The 19,787-nt window shown below is 45.4% G+C and overlaps 1 protein-coding gene across 1 annotated transcript in view; it reads right to left on the bottom strand.

Annotated features, from left to right (window-relative positions):
- LOC106578203 (serine/threonine-protein kinase DCLK2) overlaps positions 1–4,494 on the bottom strand; it is an 84,089-nt gene extending 79,595 nt beyond the window's left edge. The window contains exon 1 of the mRNA XM_045711580.1: positions 3,884–4,494. Coding sequence (XP_045567536.1) covers positions 3,884–4,298 — 415 coding nt within the window. The 5' untranslated portion in view covers positions 4,299–4,494. The remainder of the gene's footprint in view (positions 1–3,883) is intronic.
- Between the last annotated feature and the right edge of the window lie 15,293 nt (positions 4,495–19,787).

Below are 19,787 nucleotides of genomic sequence, written 5' to 3' on the forward strand. Positions count from 1 at the left end.
ATGAAGGAGAGGAGGAGTAGGAGGAGGGTTCTATAGTCTATTGAGATGAAGGAGAGGAGGAGGAGGGTTCTATAGTCTATTGAGATGAAGGAGAGGGAGGAGGAGGAGGAGGGTTCTATAGTCTATTGAGATGAAGGAGAGGAGGAGGAGGGTTCTATAGTCTATTGAGATGAAGGAGAGGAGGAGGAGGAGGAGGGTTCTATAGTCTATTGAGATGAAGGAGAGGAGGAGGAGGGTTCTATAGTCTATTGAGATGAAGGAGGAGGAGGAGGAGGGTTCTATAGTCTATTGAGATGAAGGAGAGGAGGAGGGTTCTATAGTCTATGCAGCCAGAGTGGCCTCAACACCGAGACACAGAGAGAACATGTCAGTCTATCTAACCTGTTCTGCCAGTCGCTCTGTAAACCCTGCCCACTCATTGACCCGGTAACAGCAGCACTTACCGCTACTCTACATTCTGACTGGCTCCATAACGTTTACCGTTAATGGAACGAGAGGCTGTTTTTCCATTTCCAGGGAACTTTCCATAATTACGCATGGTGTGTGTGTGGGGTGTGAAGGTGTGTGTGTGTGGGGCTGTGGGGTGTGTGTGTGTGTGTGTGAAGCCAGGTCATTCAGGATCCAAGGCGGAATTCGATGTCTGTCCAGGTACCAAGGATATCGGGAGATGACTTGAAAACCGTCCACTAGGAGTGAACGCTCTAACCATCAGGTAGAGGTTAACCACGAGCTGCGGCTCCGAGGGTTGAGGGTTCAATCCCAGTGTTCGCCACTGTCTTTTTTTAACCCTTACCCCAAACCTTAACCCTTACCTTAACCATTCATAACCCCAAACCTTAACCCTTAACCATTCATAACCCTATCCCAAACCTTAACCCTTACCTTAACCATTCATAACCCCAAACCTTAACCCTTACCTTAACCATTCATAACCCTACCCCAAACCTTAACCCTTAACCATTCATAACCCCAAACCTTAACCCTTACCTTAACCATTCATAACCCCAAACCTTAACCCTTAACCATTCATAACCCTACCCCAAACCTTAACCCTTAACCATTCATAACCCCAAACCTTAACCCTTACCTTAACCATTCATAACCCCAAACCTTAACCCTTACCTTAACCATGCATAACCCTATCCCAAACCTTAACCCTTACCTTAACCATTCATAACCCCAAACCTTAACCCTTACCTTAACCATTCATAACCTTATCCCAAACCTTAACCTTTACCTTAACCATTCATAACCCTATCCCAAACCTTAACCCTTACCTTAACCATTCATAACCCTATCCCAAACCTTAACCCTTACCTTAACCATTCATAACCCCAAACCTTAACCCTTACCTTAACCATTCATAACCCTATCCCAAACCTTAACCCTTACCTTAACCATTCATAACCCTATCCCAAACCTTAACCCTTAACCATTCATAACCCTATCCCAAACCTTAACCCTTAACCATTCATAACCCTATCCCAAACCTTAACCCTTAACCATTCATAACCCTATCCCAAACCTTAACCCTTACCTTAACCATTCATAACCCTATCCCAAACCTTAACCCTTACCTTAACCATTCATAACCCTATCCCAAACCTTAACCCTTACCTTAACCATTCATAACCCCAAACCTTAACCCTTACCTTAACCATTCATAACCCTACCCCAAACCTTAACCCTTAACCATTCATAACCCCAAACCTTAACCCTTACCTTAACCATTCATAACCCCAAACCTTAACCCTTAACCATTCATAACCCTACCCCAAACCTTAACCCTTACCTTAACCATTCATAACCCCAAACCTTAACCCTTACCTTAACCATGCATAACCCTATCCCAAACCTTAACCCTTACCTTAACCATTCATAACCCTATCCCAAACCTTAACCCTTAACCATTCATAACCCTATCCCAAACCTTAACCCTTACCTTAACCATTCATAACCCCAAACCTTAACCCTTACCTTAACCATTCATAACCTTATCCCAAACCTTAACCCTTAACCATTCATAACCCCAAACCTTAAGCCTTACCTTAACCATTCATAACCCCAAACCTTAACCCTTACCTTAACCATTCATAACCCTACCCCAAACCTTAACCCTTAACCATTCATAACCCCAAACCTTAACCCTTACCTTAACCATTCATAACCCCAAACCTTAACCCTTAACCATTCATAACCCCAAACCTTAACCCTTACCTTAACCATTCATAACCCCAAACCTTAACCCTTACCTTAACCATTCATAACCCCAAACCTTAAGCCTTACCTTAACCATTCATAACCTTATCCCAAACCTTAACCCTTACCTTAACCATTCATAACCCCAAACCTTAACCCTTACCTTAACCATTCATAACCCCAAACCTTAACCCTTAACTTAACCATTCATAACCCTATCCCAAACCTTAACCCTTACTTTAACCATTCATAACCCTACCCCAAACCTTAAGCCTTACCTTAACCATTCATAACCCCAAACCTTAAGCCTTACCTTAACCATTCATAACCCTACCCCAAACCTTAAGCCTTACCTTAACCATTCATAACCCCAAACCTTAACCCTTACCTTAACCATTCATAACCCCAAACCTTAACCCTTAACCATTCATAACCCTATCCCAAACCTTAACCTTTACCTTAACCATTCATAACCCTATCCCAAACCTTAACCCTTACCTTAACCATTCATAACCCTATCCCAAACCTTAACCTTTACCTTAACCATTCATAACCCTATCCCAAACCTTAACCCTTACCTTAACCATTCATAACCCCAAACCTTAACCCTTACCTTAACCATTCATAACCCCAAACCTTAACCCTTACCTTAACCTTTACCTTAACCATTCATAACCCCAAACCTTAACCCTTACCTTAACCATTCATAACCCTATCCCAAACCTTAACCTTTACCTTAACCATTCATAACCCTATCCCAAACCTTAACCCTTAACCATTCATAACCCTATCCCAAACCTTAACCCTTACCTTAACCATTCATAACCCTATCCCAAACCTTAACCCTTAACCATTCATAACCCCAAACCTTAACCCTTAACCATTCATAACCCTACCCCAAACCTTAACCCTTACCTTAACCATTCATAACCCCAAACCTTAACCCTTACCTTAACCATTCATAACCCTATCCCAAACCTTAACCTTTACCTTAACCATTCATAACCCCAAACCTTAACCTTTACCTTAAACATTCATAACCTTATCCCAAACCTTAACCCTTACCTTAACCATTCATAACCCTATCCCAAACCTTAACCCTTACCTTAACCATTCATAACCCCAAACCTTAACCTTTACCTTAACCATTCATAACCCCAAACCTTAACCTTTACCTTAACCATTCATAACCCCAAACCTTAACCTTTACCTTAACCATTCATAACCTTATCCCAAACCTTAACCCTTTGGAATGAATGCCTAAACGTAACCTTTGAAATGTGATGTTTATGAACAAACGTGTAATTCTGAGGTGAGACTGTGAGAGCTTGGTGGTGTTCTTCCTCACGACCTAATCCAGGCTAGAGATTGGTTGACTTATCGATTTGATTGACTGATTGATTAATATATTTGTCTCATTCTGGGGACATTAAATGATAAATGTGAATTCAGGTGAGACTTTTTTTTTTTAGATGTGATGGACACACACAGACAGACAGACACACACACACACACACACACAGACAGACAGACAGACAGACAGACAGACAGACAGACAGACAGACAGACAGACAGACAGACAGACAGACAGACAGACAGACAGACACACACACACACAGACACACACACACACAGACACACACACACACACACCTCTCTCTCTCTCTCTCTCTCTCTCTCTTACCCTCTGCCAGTTCATCCATAGAAGTGATTTTCTTGATCCCATCCACCGTATAGATGACGCGCACGCCCTGAGGCAGGTGCAGGTTGTCCGCCAGGGACCGGGTCAAATCCATCAGCAGCGTATCATATGACCGGAACCTATCGTTAGAGACCGCATACACGAGTCCCTTAAAATACCTGTCCCCGTTCCGGTAAAACCTGACCTTCTTGGCTCGTTTCTCTGAGGTGAGAGTCTGCAGCGTGCGTGTACGGTAGTAACTACAGTTGGCGCTGTGCGCGGGGCTCGGCACCAGACTACTGCCTCTCGAACCGGATCCCCCGCCGGTAGAAGCACCGGTGGAGCGCGTGGAACGGCTACGACGAGCCTTGTCCCGTTCATCGAAATGTTCCAGCTCGATAGTTTTGTTCAGAGACATGACGGCTACCGTTTAACTATAGATTCACAGTTCTTTCTCTCCCGGGGGGTTACCGAATCTTTTATTCCATTGTCATCATCATCAGGATGTGGTAGAATGAAACGGGATCCTGGTAGCAGACTAACCGTTCATCTATTCACGATAATCACAAGTCGTTAAATCAGTCAGTCTACATCCCCTTATGATAGGATTTCACCGGGGGCATGGTCTGTAGCCTAGCGATTACCGGTTCCTTGTTTAACACACTGCCGCTGCCGCCGCTGCTGCTACTGCTACGTGAGCATGTTCGGTTAGCGGTTTTACTGTAGCCAATAGCGGTCCAGCCCTCCTCTGTCCGCCTGTCTGTCTGTCCGTCCGTCTGTCTGTCCGTCCGCCTGTCTGTCTGCCGCTGGGCAGGGCTGGGCGGTGATGATGATGATGAGGTGCGTATAGAGGAGAGAAAAGGGATTCAGCAACGTCACACCAGCATCTTCCTCATCATCATCATCATCATCCTCCTCATCATCTGATCAGTCTATTGTAGCGTGATGCTGAAGAAACGGTGGAGGCTATTTTCTAAACGTATCGATGTACTACTATATACTACTATACTGTATCCACATGACATAAGGTAACTTCCTTGTAGGCTAAATGGAGAGATTGTAGGTTAATTCTCTAATCAAACGTTGTTGCCTAGGACATCGTTCTCCGTCAGAAATTATATGTTTAACTAGAGTAGATGAATACTAGACATTGACTTTTGTCTTGGGACTGTGGATTAAACAGCGGATGTGTCTTCACCGTGGGGGAATCGGTTGCTACGGGCTCGCTCCGTCACGTCTGGTTTGATATTCCTGGGATACGCGAGTGTTTATATATAAAAAAATGAATCCGGGAATCCCGAATAATCCAAATTTAGGCAGCAGAAACGTCGGTGTTTTAATTTCATTCCGGTCGTGCGACAATTTCTACGTTCTGTGCACACGCGCGATCGGTGCCCGACTGCAGGGTTGCTACAGGCGCGAGACAGCGTGGCTGCGGAGAGAAAGAGAGACAGACAGAGACAAAGAGCGTCCTCCGTGATTATCACAACCCCGTCCTCTTTTCTCCCCCCGGTGCTGTGCTAGTATGACGGGATAGCGAGCTCCTCTAGCAGGTGAGCAGAGGACCCAAACGTCTAGCGCGTGCTCCCGGGGAGGAGAGGAGGAGCCGGGTTATTTACCGGGTCCTAGCGCCGTTAATTTAGATCATTAACCGGTCTACTACCTCATCTGAACCATCATTATAACAGACATCACATCGGTTTTTCTTCTATTGAATGTTGGAGAACGTTAAGCTAATAATAGCCGTTCTAAAACGGGTAGGAAATGACTTCTGCTTGGATTCCTCTCCACATGTTCCAACCAGAGTTATAACAATAGTCTCCTGCAATCACTTCCTGTAATGAATTATTCTGACTGACTGGGTGTGGCACATCATTCAGAAAGTCATTTTATTAGGAGAAAGTCCTGGTCCCATCCACGCTCAAAGACCCCCAGCTGTCCACTCAGCACCAAGGGTTCAGCACCAAGGGTTCAGCACCAAGGGTTCAGCACCAAATCAAATGTATTATTCTGTCTCTACAGCCTTAACCTATAAGGGTTCAGCACCACAGGCCGTGCACAGCTCTACAGCCTTAGCCTTAACCTATAAGGGTCCAGCACCATGGAGAACGCTGGATTTAGGACACATCCCAAATAATCTCTCCTTCCTCCTGAAGTGTGTCCACTCGTTCACTACTCCCTACAAATGTAAAAAATCATTGGATTGGTTTAGTCATGGGCTAGAATGACTTTCCATTAACCAATCATCTCTAATTTCTCCTAGAGTGTGCACTTGTTTCACTTCCCTTCATGGATTTAAGAGGAAATGATTGGTGAACATGAACTCATTCTAGCCCATGACTAAACCAATCCAATTATTTTTTACATTTGTAGGGAGTAGTGAACGAGTGGACACACTTCAGGAGGAAGGAGAGATTGTTGGAATGCAACCTTACTGACTTCTGTGTTTTAGTCCCCTTTAATTATATACTGCTCAAAAAAATAAAGGGAACACTTAAACAACACATCCTAGATCTGAATGAAAGAAATAATCTTATTAAATACTTTTTTCTTTACATAGTTGAATGTGCTGACAACAAAATCACACAAAAATAATCAATGGAAATCCAATTTATCAACCCATGGAGGTCTGGATTTGGAGTCACACTCAAAATTAAAGTTGAAAACCACACTACAGGCTGATCCAACTTTGATGTAATGTCCTTAAAACAAGTCAAAATGAGGCTCAGTAGTGTGTGTGGCCTCCACGTGCCTGTATGACCTCCCTACAACGCCTGGGCATGCTCCTGATGAGGTGGCGGATGGTCTCCTGAGGGATCTCCTCCCAGACCTGGACTAAAGCATCCGCCAACTCCTGGACATTCTGTGGTGGAACGTGGCGTTGGTGGATGGAGCGAGACATGATGTCCCAGATGTGCTCAATTGGATTCAGGTCTGGGGAACGGGCAGGCCAGTCCATAGCATCAATGCCTTCCTCTTGCAGGAACTGCTGACACACTCCAACCACATGAGGTCTAGCATTGTCTTGCATTAGGAGGAACCCAGGGCCAACCGCACCAGCATATGGTCTCACAAGGGGTCTGAGGAGCTCATCTCGGTACCTAATGTGTGCGGCCCCCCCAAAGAAATGCCACCCCACACCATGACTGACCCACCGCCAAACCGGTCATGCTGGAGGATGTTGCAGGCAGCAGAACGTTCTCCACGTCGTCTCCAGACTCTGTCACGTCTGTCACGTGCTCAGTGTGAACCTGCTTTCATCTGTGAAGAGCACAGGGCGCCAGTGGCGAATTTGCCAATCTTGGTGTTCTCTGGCAAATGCCAAACGTCCTGCACGGTATTGGGCTGTAAGCACAACCCCCACCTGTGGACGTCGGGCCCTCATACCACCCTCATGGAGTCTGTTTCTGACCGTTTGAGCAGACACATGCACATTTGTGGCCTGCTGGAGGTCATTTTGCAGGGCTCTGGCAGTGCTCCTCCTGCTCCTCCTTGCACAAAGGCGGAGGTAGCGGTCCTGCTGCTGGGTTGTTGCCCTCCTACGGCCTCCTCCACGTCTCCTGATGTACTGGCCTGTCTCCTGGTAGCGCCTCCATGCTCTGGACACTACGCTGACAGACACAGCAAACCTTCTTGCCACAGCTCGCGTTGATGTGCCATCCTGGATGAGCTGCACTACCTGAGCCACTTGTGTGGGTTGTAGACTCCGTCTCATGCTACCACTAGAGTGAAAGCACCGCCAGCATTCAAAAGTGACCAAAACATCAGCCAGGAAGCATAGGAACTGAGAAGTGGTCTGTGGTCCCCACCTGCAGAACCACTCCTTTATTGGGGGTGTCTTGCTAATTGCCTATCATTTCCACCTGTTGTCTATTCCATTTGCACAACAGCATGTGAAATTTATTGTCAATCAGTGTTGCTTCCTAAGTGGACAGTTTGATTTCACAGAAGTGTGATTGACTTGGAGTTACATTGTGTTGTTTAAGTGTTCCCTTTATTTTTTTTGAGCCGTGTATATTGAAAGTGTTTTTTTGTTTTTTGTTGCTTCAATAGTGTGATCGTGCAACTATAGTTTTCATTCACAGAAAATACATTAGTGCTTCACAGTAGATGTACAATAGCTTCATTTTCATCAGATGGTAACAAAAGTGCAACGCTATTTGGCTAGCAGCCACACAAGTAAATGAGCTTACAATGATAAGGCAAATATTTTTCTTTGCATAAAACGATACATGGCCATCATTATTTCAAATGTGTTAGGCCTATCATAGAAAGAATGTAGCCAGCTATATTTCCTAATGTTTTGTTTAAAGTTAATCTAGCATTTTACCGGAGAAAAATATACTTAGCTACAACGAGAAAAGTACCTGAGAACAGTAGCTCTACATCAGTCAGAGAGCTGTCTGCTGATAGAATGATAGAGAACAGTAGCTCCACATCAGTCAGAGAGCTGTCTGCTGATAGAATGATAGAGAACAGTAGCTCCACATCAGTCAGAGTGCTGTCTGCTGATAGGATGATGGAGAACAGTAGCTCCACATCAGTCAGAGAGCTGTCTGCTGATAGAATGATGGAGAACAGTAGCTCCACATCAGTCAGAGAGCTGTCTGCTGATAGAATGATGGAGAACAGTAGCTCCACATCAGAGTGCTGTCTGCTGATAGAATGATGGAGAACAGTAGCTCCACATCAGTCAGAGAGCTGTCTGCTGATAGAATGATAGAGAACAGTAGCTCCACATCAGTCAGAGTGCTGTCTGCTGATAGAATGATGGAGAACAGTAGCTCCACATCAGTCAGAGAGCTGTCTGCTGATAGAATGATGGAGAACAGTAGCTCCACATCAGTCAGAGTGCTGTCTGCTGATAGGATGATGGAGAACAGTAGCTCCACATCAGTCAGAGAGCTGTCTGCTGATAGAATGATGGAGAACAGTAGCTCCACATCAGTCAGAGTGCTGTCTGCTGATAGAATGATGGAGAACAGTAGCTCTACATCAGTCAGAGAGCTGTCTGCTGATAGAATGATGGAGAACAGTAGCTCTACATCAGTCAGAGAGCTGTCTGCTGATAGAATGATGGAGAACAGTAGCTCCACATCAGTCAGAGTGATGTCTGCTGATAGAATGATGGAGAACAGTAGCTCCACATCAGTCAGAGTGTTGTCTGCTGATAGAATGATAGAGAACAGTAGCTCCACATCAGTCAGAGAGCTGTCTGCTGATAGGATGATGGAGAACAGTAGCTCCACATCAGTCAGAGTGCTGTCTGCTGATAGGATGCCCGTTTGTGAATTCTCATCCGAGTGGAGAAGTGCAACTGAAGCACAACATTAGTCCTGATGTCAAGTATTTTAGATCTGCTTTTACAAAACACAGCAAGATTTTTTTTAATGCGTTTTATATTTGTTTCCTGTGTGTGGAAGAAAAAACCCAAAACAGAATTATGTGTTAACATGACCCCTAAATTTAACTGGCTAGTTATTTCAGTAAGTTGCTGAATTAATAAGGTGACGGGGGGGCATCATATCGTGTTAGATTTCTGCCTGTTTTAGAGATCTGGACAGCTGCCACTGCTATCTTGATTTCCTTGAGTTTTTTTACCCTCCTTTCTCGGCCAGTCTGCTCCTCCCCCCCTCTTCTCGGAGCAGGCAGGCCCGTTTCCCTAGCAACTCCAGGGCAGGCCCGTTGCCCTAGCGACTCCAGGGCAGGCAGGCAGGCCCACACACACACACACACACACACACACACACACACACACACACACCAGTGGTGGTCGGTACCGTTTCAGATTAGGGAGGACATTTTTTTTCTCATTCATATTCCATTCAACCAGTTCAATGTAACATCGATAGGTTTAAATCAAATACAATTTAATTACAGTGAAATGCTTACTAACAAGCCCTTAACCAACAATACAGTTTTAAGAAAATACCTCCCAAAAAAGTAAGAGATAAAAGTAACAAATAAAAAGCAGCAGTAAAATAACAATAGCGAGGCTAAATACACAGGGGGTACCAGTACAGAGTCAATGTGCGGGGGCACCGGTTAGTCGAGGTAATATGTACATATAGGTAGAGTTATTAAAGTGACTATGTATAGATAATAACAGATTAGCAGCAGCGTAGAAGAGGGGTGGGGCAATGCAAATATTCTGGGTAGCCATTAGATTAGCTGTTCAGGAATGGCTTGGGGGTAGAAGCTGTTTAAAAGCCTCTTGGACCGAAGACTTGGCGCTCCGGTACCACTTGCAGTGCGGTAGCAGAGAGAACAGTCTATGACTAGGGGTGGCTGGAGTCTTTGACAATTTCTAGGGCCTTCCTCTGACACCGCCTGGTATAGAGGTCCTGGATGGCAGGCAGCTTAGCCCCAGTGATGAATTAAGAGTTTCAGTGTTGTGTTGGATAGTCATAGCCAGCTAGCTAACATAGCATCCCTCTGTTTGTGCCGGGTGTTTGAGTAACTCTCTCTCTCTCTCTCTATTTCTCTCTCGCTTGTCCTTCATTTTGGAATTAATTAATTTGTTGAAAAATGTTCAACTATTGTCTTTCTCTCTGTTTTGAGTCAACTGCTCACCTCATGTTATACACTGCAGTGCTAGTTAGCTGTAGCTTCTACTTTCAGTATTATATTCGTTCTCTGATCCTTTGATTGGATGGACAACATGTCAGTTCATGCTGCAAGAGCTCTGATAGGTTGGAGGATGTCCTCCAAAATGAAGGACAAGCGAGAGAGAAATAAAGAGAGAGAGATTGTCTTTTTTTTCTTTCACTTTAGTTACTCAAACACCCGGCTCAAACAGAGGGATGCTATGTTAGCTAGCTGGCTAAGTATACAGATGTATACAGACACAACACAAACACACATACAAGCACTCATGATTTCCTGTTTCTACTCTGTTCTTTATTTTACTGTTATTATTATCTATCCTGATGTCTAGTCACTTTACCCTGCCTTCATGTACATATCTACCTCAAATACCTTATTATTATCTATCCTGATGTCTAGTCACTTTACCCTGCCTTCATGTACATATCTACCTCAAATACCTTATTATTATCTATCCTAATGTCTAGTCACTTTACCCTGCCTTCATGTACATATCTACCTCAAATACCTTATTATTATCTATCCTGATGTCTAGTCACTTTACCCTGCCTTCATGTACATATCTACCTCAAATACCTTATTATTATCTATCCTGATGTCACTTTACCCTGCCTTCATGTACATATCTACCTCAAATACCTTATTATTATCTATCCTGATGTCTAGCCACTTTACCCTGCCTTCATGTACATATCTACCTCTAATACCTTATTATTATCTATCCTGATGCCTAGTCACTTTACACTGCCTTCATGTACATACCTCACACACACTGATCTGGGACTGGTACTTCCTGTATATAGCTCCACATTGATCTGGTACTTCCTGTATATAGCTCCACATTGATCTGGTACTCCCTGTATATAGCTCCACATTGATCTGGTACTCCCTGTATATAGCTCCACATTGATCTGGTACTCCCTGTATATAGCTCCTCATTGATCTGGTACTTCCTGTATATAGCTCCACATTGATCTGGTCCTTCCTGTATATAGCTCCACATTGATCTGGTACTTCCTGTATATAGCTCCACATTGATCTGGTACTTCCTGTATATAGCTCCACATTGATCTGGTACTTCCTGTATATAGCTCCACATTGATCTGGTACTTCCTGTATATAGCTCCACATTGATCTGGTACTGGTACTTCCTGTATATTGCTCCACATTGATCTGGTACTTCCTGTATATAGCTCCTCATTGATCTGGTACTTCCTGTATATAGCTCCACATTGATCTGGTACTCCCTGTATATAGCTCCACATTGATCTGGTACTTCCTGTATATAGCTCCACATTGATCTGGTACTTCCTGTATATAGCTCCACATTGATCTGGTACTTCCTGTATATAGCTCCACATTGATCTGGTACTTCCTGTATATAGCTCCACATTGATCTGGTACTCCCTGTATATAGCTCCACATTGATCTGGTACTCCCTGTATATAGCTGCACATAGATCTGGTACTTCATGTATATAGCTCCACATTGATCTGGTACTTCCTGTATATAGCTCCACATTGATCTGGTACTTCCTGTATATAGCTCCACATTGATCTGGTACTTCCTGTATATAGCTCCACATTGATCTGGTACTCCCTGTATATAGCTCCACATTGATCTGGTACTTCCTGTATATAGCTCCACATTGATCTGGTACTCCCTGTATATAGCTGCACATAGATCTGGTACTTCATGTATATAGCTCCACATTGATTTGGTACTTCCTGTATATAGCTCCACATTGATCTGGTACTTCCTGTATATAGCTCCACATTGATCTGGTACTTCCTGTATATAGCTCCACATTGATCTGGTACTTCCTGTATATAGCTCTACATTGATCTGGTACTCCCTGTATATAGCTCCACATTGATCTGGTACTGGTACTTCCTGTATATAGCTCCACATTGATCTGGTACTGGTACTCCCTGTATATAAACCTTCTAATCATCCCCCAGGTATGGTCCCCAAGACCTTCTAATTATCCCCCAGGTATGGTACGCTGCCACCTGGATGGACACCCTGGCCTACCCTTCACACTGGAGGAAACGCTGGTCCTACCCTTCACACTGGAGGAAACCCTGGTCTACCCTTCACACTGGAGGAAACGCTGGTCCTACCCTTCACACTGGAGGAAACCCTGGTCTACCCTTCACACTGGAGGAAACCCAGGTCTACCCTTCACACTGGAGGAAACGCTGGCCTACCCTTCACCCTGGAGGAAACCTTCACACTGGAGGAAACCCTGGTCCTACCCTTTACCCTGGAGGAAACCCTGGTCTACCCTTCACCCTGGAGGAAACCCTGGTCCTACCCTTCACCCTGGAGGAAACCCTGGTCCTACCCTTCACCCTGGAGGAAACCCTGGTCCTACCCTTCACCCTGGAGGAAACCCTGGTCCTACCCTTCACCCTGGAGGAAACCCTGGCCTACCCTTCACCCTGGAGGAAACCCTGGTCCTACCCTTCACCCTGGAGGAAACCCTGGTCCTACCCTTCACCCTGGAGGAAACCCTGGTCCTACCCTTCACCCTGGAGGAAACCCTGGCCTACCCTTCGCAGGGGGAAACCCTGGTCCTACCCTTCACTCTGGAGGAAACCCTGGTCCTACCCTTCACTCTGGAGGAAACCCTGGCCTACCCTTCACCCTGGAGGAAACCCTGGCCTACCCTTCACACTGGAGGAAACCCTGGCCTACCCTTCACACTGGAGGAAACCCAGGTCTACCCTTCACACTGGAGGAAACGCTGGCCTATCCTTCACCCTGGAGGAAACCTTCACCCTGGAGGAAACCCTGGCCTACCCTTCACACTGGAGGAAACCCTGGCCTACCCTTCACACTGGAGGACACCCTGGCCTACCCTTCACACTGGAGGAAACCCAGGTCTACCCTTCACACTGGAGGAAACGCTGGCCTACCCTTCACCCTGGAGGAAACCTTCACACTGGAGGAAACGCTGGTCCTACCCTTCACACTGGAGGAAACCCAGGTCTACCCTTCACCCTGGAGGAAACCCTGGTCTACCCTTCACCCTGGAGGAAACCCTGGCCTACCCTTCACACTGGAGGAAACCCTGGCCTACCCTTCACCCTGGAGGAAACCCAGGTCTATCCTTCACCCTGGAGGAAACCCTGGTCCTACCCTTCACACTGGAGGAAACCCTGGCCTACCCTTCACCCTGGAGGAAACCCTGGTCCTACCCTTCACCCTGGAGGAAACCCTGGCCTACCCTTCACTCTGGAGGAAACCTTCACACTGTAGGAAACCCTGGTCCTACCCTTCACCCTGGAGGAAACCCTAGTCCTACCCTTCACCCTGGAGGAAACCCTGGTCTACCCTTCACACTGGAGGAAACCCTGGCCTACCCTTCACACTGGAGGAAACCTTCACACTGGAGGAAACCCAGGTCTACCCTTCACCCTGGAGGAAACCCTGGCCTACCCTTCACACTGGAGGAAACCTTCACACTGGAGGAAATCCAGGTCTACCCTTCACCCTGGAGGAAACCCTGGTCTACCCTTCACACTGGAGGAAACCCAGGTCTACCCGTCACCCTGGAGGAAACCCAGGTCTACCCTTCACACTGGAGGAAACCCTGGCCTACCCTTCACTCTGGAGGAAACCTTCACACTGGAGGAAACCCTGGTCCTACCCTTCACCCTGGAGGAAACCCTGGCCTACCCTTCACACTGGAGGAAACCCTGGCCTACCCTTCACGCTGGAGGAAACCCTGGTCCTACCCTTCACCCTGGAGGAAACCCTGGTCCTATCCTTCACACTGGAGGAAACCCTGGTCCTACCCTTCACCCTGGAGGAAACCCTGGTCCTACCCTTCAGACTGGAGGAAACCCTGGTCCTACCCTTCACCCTGGAGGAAACCCGGGGTCTACCCTTCAGACTGGAGGAAACCCTGGTCCTACCCTTCACCCTGGAGGAAACCCTGGTACTACCCTTCCCCCTGGAGGAAACCCTGGTCCTACCCTTCACGCTGGAGGAAACCCTTGTCCTACCCTTCACCCTGGAGGAAACCCTGGTCCTACCCTTCACCCTGGAGGAAACCCTGGTCCTACCCTTCACACTGGAGGAAACCCTGGTCCTACCCTTCACACTGGAGGAAACCCTGGTCCTACCCTTCACACTGGAAGAAACCCTGGTCATACCCTTCACACTGGAGGAAACCCTGGCCTACCCTTCACACTGGAGGAAACCCTGGCCTACCCTTCACACTGGAGGAAACCCTGGTCATACCCTTCACCCTGGAGGAAACCCTGGTCCTACCCTTCACCCTGGAGGAAACCCTGGTCATACCCTTCACCCTGGAGGAAACCCTGGTCCTACCCTTCACACTGGAAGAAACCCTGGTCATACCCTTCACACTGGAGGAAACCCTGGTCATACCCTTCACCCTGGAGGAAACCCTGGTCATACCCTTCACACTGGAAGAAACCCTGGTCATACCCTTCACCCTGGAGGAAACCCTGGTCCTACCCTTCACACTGGAAGAAACCCTGGTCATACCCTTCACACTGGAGGAAACCCTGGTCCTACCCTTCACACTGGAGGAAACCCTGGTCCTACCCTTCACCCTGGAGGAAACCCTGGTCCTACCCTTCACCCTGGAAGAAACCCTGGTCATACCCTTCACACTGGAGGAAACCCTGGCCTACCCTTCACACTGGAGGAAACCCTGGCCTACCCTTCACACTGGAGGAAACCCTGGTCATACCCTTCACCCTGGAGGAAACCCTGGTCCTACCCTTCACCCTGGAGGAAACCCTGGTCCTACCCTTCACACTGGAGGAAACCCTGGTCCTACCCTTCACACTGGAGGAAACCCTGGTCCTACCCTTCACACTGGAGGAAACCCTGGTCCTACCCTTCACACTGGAAAATATCTGCCATACATCTAATATCTATCTTTGCACACATGAATATTTTATCAGTGGAACTAGAAAGATTCCTAGACCACATTTTGCTGCATGGCAATGATGTATCATAACTATATACAAATATAGTCTAGTTACTGTATTATTTACCGTAAACATTTCAATCCCTTCTATTGCCACTATTCGTTTCCTTCCACAAGGGGGCGTACATGTACCATATCATTATTATTTTATTTTTATTTAACTTTTATTTAACCTTTATTTAACCTTTGTTTAACTAGGCAAGTCAGTTCAGAACAAATTCTTATTTACAATGATGACCTGGCAAAAGCCCTCCTGCGGGGGACGAGGGCCTGGGATTAAAAAATAAATTAAACAATAAAAATATAGGACAAAACACACATCAGGACAAGAGAGACCACAACACTACACAAAGAGAGACAACACAACACTACACAAAGAGAGACAACACAGCACTACACAAAGACTATTAAAGTCCCAGCGCTGCAGACGGCTGTATCTGTCCTCTAATACAGGACTATTAAAGGCCCAGCGCTGCAGACGGCTGTATCTGTCCTCTGATACAGGACTATTAAAGGCCCAGCGCTGCAGACGGCTGTGTCTGTCCTCTAATACAGGACTATTAAAGGCCCAGCGCTGCAGACGGCTGTATCTGTCCTCTAATACAGGACTATTAAAGGCCCAGCGCTGCAGACGGCTGTATCTGTCCTCTAATACAGGACTATTAAAGGCCCAGCGCTGCAGACGACTGTATCTGTCCTCTAATACAGGACTATTAAAGGCCCAGCGCTGCAGACGGCTGTATCTGTCCTCTAATACAGGACTATTAAAGGCCCAGCGCTGCAGACGGCTGTATCTGTCCTCTAATACAGGACTATTAAAGGCCCAGCGCTGCAGACGGCTGTATCTGTCCTCTAATACAGGACTATTAAAGGCCCAGCGCTGCAGACGGCTGTATCTGTCCTCTAATACAGGACTATTAAAGGCCCAGCGCTGCAGACGGCTGTGTCTGTCCTCTAATACAGGACTATTAAAGGCCCAGCGCTGCAGACGGCTGTATCTGTCCTCTAATACAGGACTATTAAAGGCCCAGCGCTGCAGACGGCTGTATCTGTCCTCTAATACAGGACTATTAAAGGCCCAGCGCTGCAGACGGCTGTATCTGTCCTCTAATACAGGACTATTAAAGGCCCAGCGCTGCAGACGGCTGTATCTGTCCTCTAATATAGGACTATTAAAGACCCAGCGCTGCAGACGGCTGTATCTGTCCTCTAATACAGGACTATTAAAGGCCCAGCGCTGCAGACGGCTGTATCTGTCCTCTAATACAGGACTATTAAAGGCCCAGCGCTGCAGACGGCTGTGTCTGTCCTCTAATAAAGGACTATTAAAGGCCCAGCGCTGCAGACGGCTGTATCTGTCCTCTGCTCCTCGAACATCTCATTCCAAAATCATGGGCATTAATATGGAGTTGGTCCTCCCTTTGCTGCTATAACAGCCTCCTCTCTTCTGGGAAGGCTTTTCCACTAGATGTTGGAACGTTGCTGCAGGCAGTCGTTGTTCCAGTTCATCCCGAAGCTGTTCGATGGGGTTGAGGTCAGGGTTCCTACCGGTGTGAATATGACTCTCGTAGGATTGTTTGATAAATCACACTTTTTCTACACGTTCTAACATTATAAGTAGCATTTTAGAATAGTTTCTACACAATATTCATAAATGAGGCCCCTGGATTGTACAATATTTGCCCTTTATTCTTAAAAAAAAGAAAATCAAACTCTGTCCAAGTTAATTGTTGATCATTGCTAGACAACCATTTTTCAAGTCTTGCCGTAGATTTTCGAGACGATTTAAGTCAAAGCTGTAATTAGGCCACTAACATTCATTGTTGTCTTGGTAACCAACTCCAGTGTATTTTTGGCATGGTGTTTTAAGTTATTGTCCTGTTGAAAGGTGAATTCATCTCCCAGTGTCTGGTGGAAAGCAGACTGAACCAGGTTTTCCGCTAGTATTTTGCCTGTGCTTATAGCTGTGTTCCGTTTCTTTTTATCCTAACAAACATATTGCCGATGACAAGCATACCCATAACATGATGCAGCCACCACCATGCATGAAAATATGAAGAGTGTTACTCAGTGATGTGTTGTGTCAGGTTTTTCCCCAAACATAAAGCTTTGGTGATATAATGACTATGACTACCTGTATTTCAGTCTATTGTAATATAAGTAGTTATAATAATTACCTGTATTTCAGTCTGTAGTTATAATGGGGCGGCAGCTAGCCTAGCGGTTAAGAGCATTGGGCCAGTAACAAGCAAGGTTGCTGGTTCGAATCCCCGTGCCGACTAGGTGAAAAAGGCTGTCGATGTGCCCTTGAGCAAGACACTGAACCCAAGTTGCTCTGGATAAGAGCGTCTGCTAAATGACTAAAATGTAGTTATAGTTTTTAGATAATGATGACCAGCCTATAGTGACTTGTAGACCAGTCTATAGTGATATATGGTGACTTGTAGACCAGCCTATAGTGATGTATGGTGACTTGTAGACCAGTCTATAGTGATATATGGTGACTTGTAGACCAGTCTATAGTGATGTATGGTGACTTGTAGACCAGTCTATAGTGATATATGGTGACTTGTAGACCAGTCTATAGTGATATATGGTGACTTGTAGACCAGTCTATAGTGATATATGGTGACTTGTAGACCAGTCTATAGTGATGTATGGTGACTTGTATACCAGTCTATAGTGATATATGGTGACTTGTAGACCAGTCTATAGTGATATATGGTGACTTGTAGACCAGTCTATAGTGATGTATGGTGACTTGTAGACCAGTCTATAGTGATATATGGTGACTTGTAGACCAGTCGATAGTGATGTATGGTGACTTGTAGACCAGTCTATAGTGATATATGGTGACTTGTAGACCAGTCTATAGTGATATATGGTGACTTGTAGACCAGTCTATAGTGATATATGGTGACTTGTAGACCAGTCTATAGTGATATATGGTGACTTGTAGACCAGTCTATAGTGATATATGGTGACTTGTAGACCAGTCTATAGTGATGTATGGTGACTTGTATACCAGTCTATAGTGATATATGGTGACTTGTAGACCAGTCTATAGTGATGTATGGTGACTTGTAGACCAGTCTATAGTGATATATGGTGACTTGTAGACCAGTCTATAGTGATATATGGTGACTTGTAGACCAGTCTATAGTGATATATGGTGACTTGTAGACCAGTCTATAGTGATGTATGGTGACTTGTATACCAGTCTATAGTGATATATGGTGACTTGTAGACCAGTCTATAGTGATGTATGGTGACTTGTAGACCAGTCTATAGTGATATATGGTGACTTGTAGACCAGTCTATAGTGATATATGGTGACTTGTAGACCAGTCTATAGTGATATATGGTGACTTGTAGACCAGTCTATAGTGATATATGGTGACTTGTAGACCAGTCTATAGTGATATATGGTGACTTGTAGACCAGTCTATAGTGATGTATGGTGACTTGTAGACCAGTCTATAGTGATATATGGTGACTTGTAGACCAGTCTATAGTGATATATGGTGACTTGTAGACCAGTCTATAGTGATATATGGTGACTTGTAGACCAGTCTATAGTGATATATGGTGACTTGTAGACCAGTCTATAGTGATATATGGTGACTTGTAGACCAGTCTATAGTGATGTATGGTGACTTGTAGACCAGTCTATAGTGATATATGGTGACTTGTAGACCAGTCTATAGTGATATATGGTGACTTGTAGACCAGTCTATAGTGATGTATGGTGACTTGTAGACCAGTCTATAGTGATATATGGTGACTTGTAGACCAGTCTATAGTGATATATGGTGACTTGTAGACCAGTCTATAGTGATATATGGTGACTTGTAGACCAGCCTATAGTGATATATGGTGACTTGTAGACCAGTCTATAGTGATGTATGGTGACTTGTAGACCAGTCTATAGTGATGTATGGTGACTTGTAGACCAGTCTATAGTGATATATGGTGACTTGTAGACCAGTCTATAGTGATGTATGGTGACTTGTAGACCAGTCTATAGTGATATATGGTGACTTGTAGACCAGTCTATAGTGATATATGGTGACTTGTAGACCAGTCTATAGTGATATATGGTGACTTGTAGACCAGTCTATAGTGATGTATGGTGACTTGTAGACCAGTCTATAGTGATATATGGTGACTTGTAGACCAGTCTATAGTGATATATGGTGACTTGTAGACCAGTCTACAGTGATATATGGTGACTTGTAGACCAGTCTATAGTGATATATGGTGACTTGTAGACCAGTCTATAGTGATATATGGTGACTTGTAGACCAGTCTATAGTGATATATGGTGAC

Source organism: Salmo salar, unplaced genomic scaffold, assembly GCF_905237065.1.
Source record: "Salmo salar unplaced genomic scaffold, Ssal_v3.1, whole genome shotgun sequence".
In the NCBI taxonomy this organism is placed as follows: Eukaryota; Metazoa; Chordata; class Actinopteri; order Salmoniformes; family Salmonidae; genus Salmo; species Salmo salar.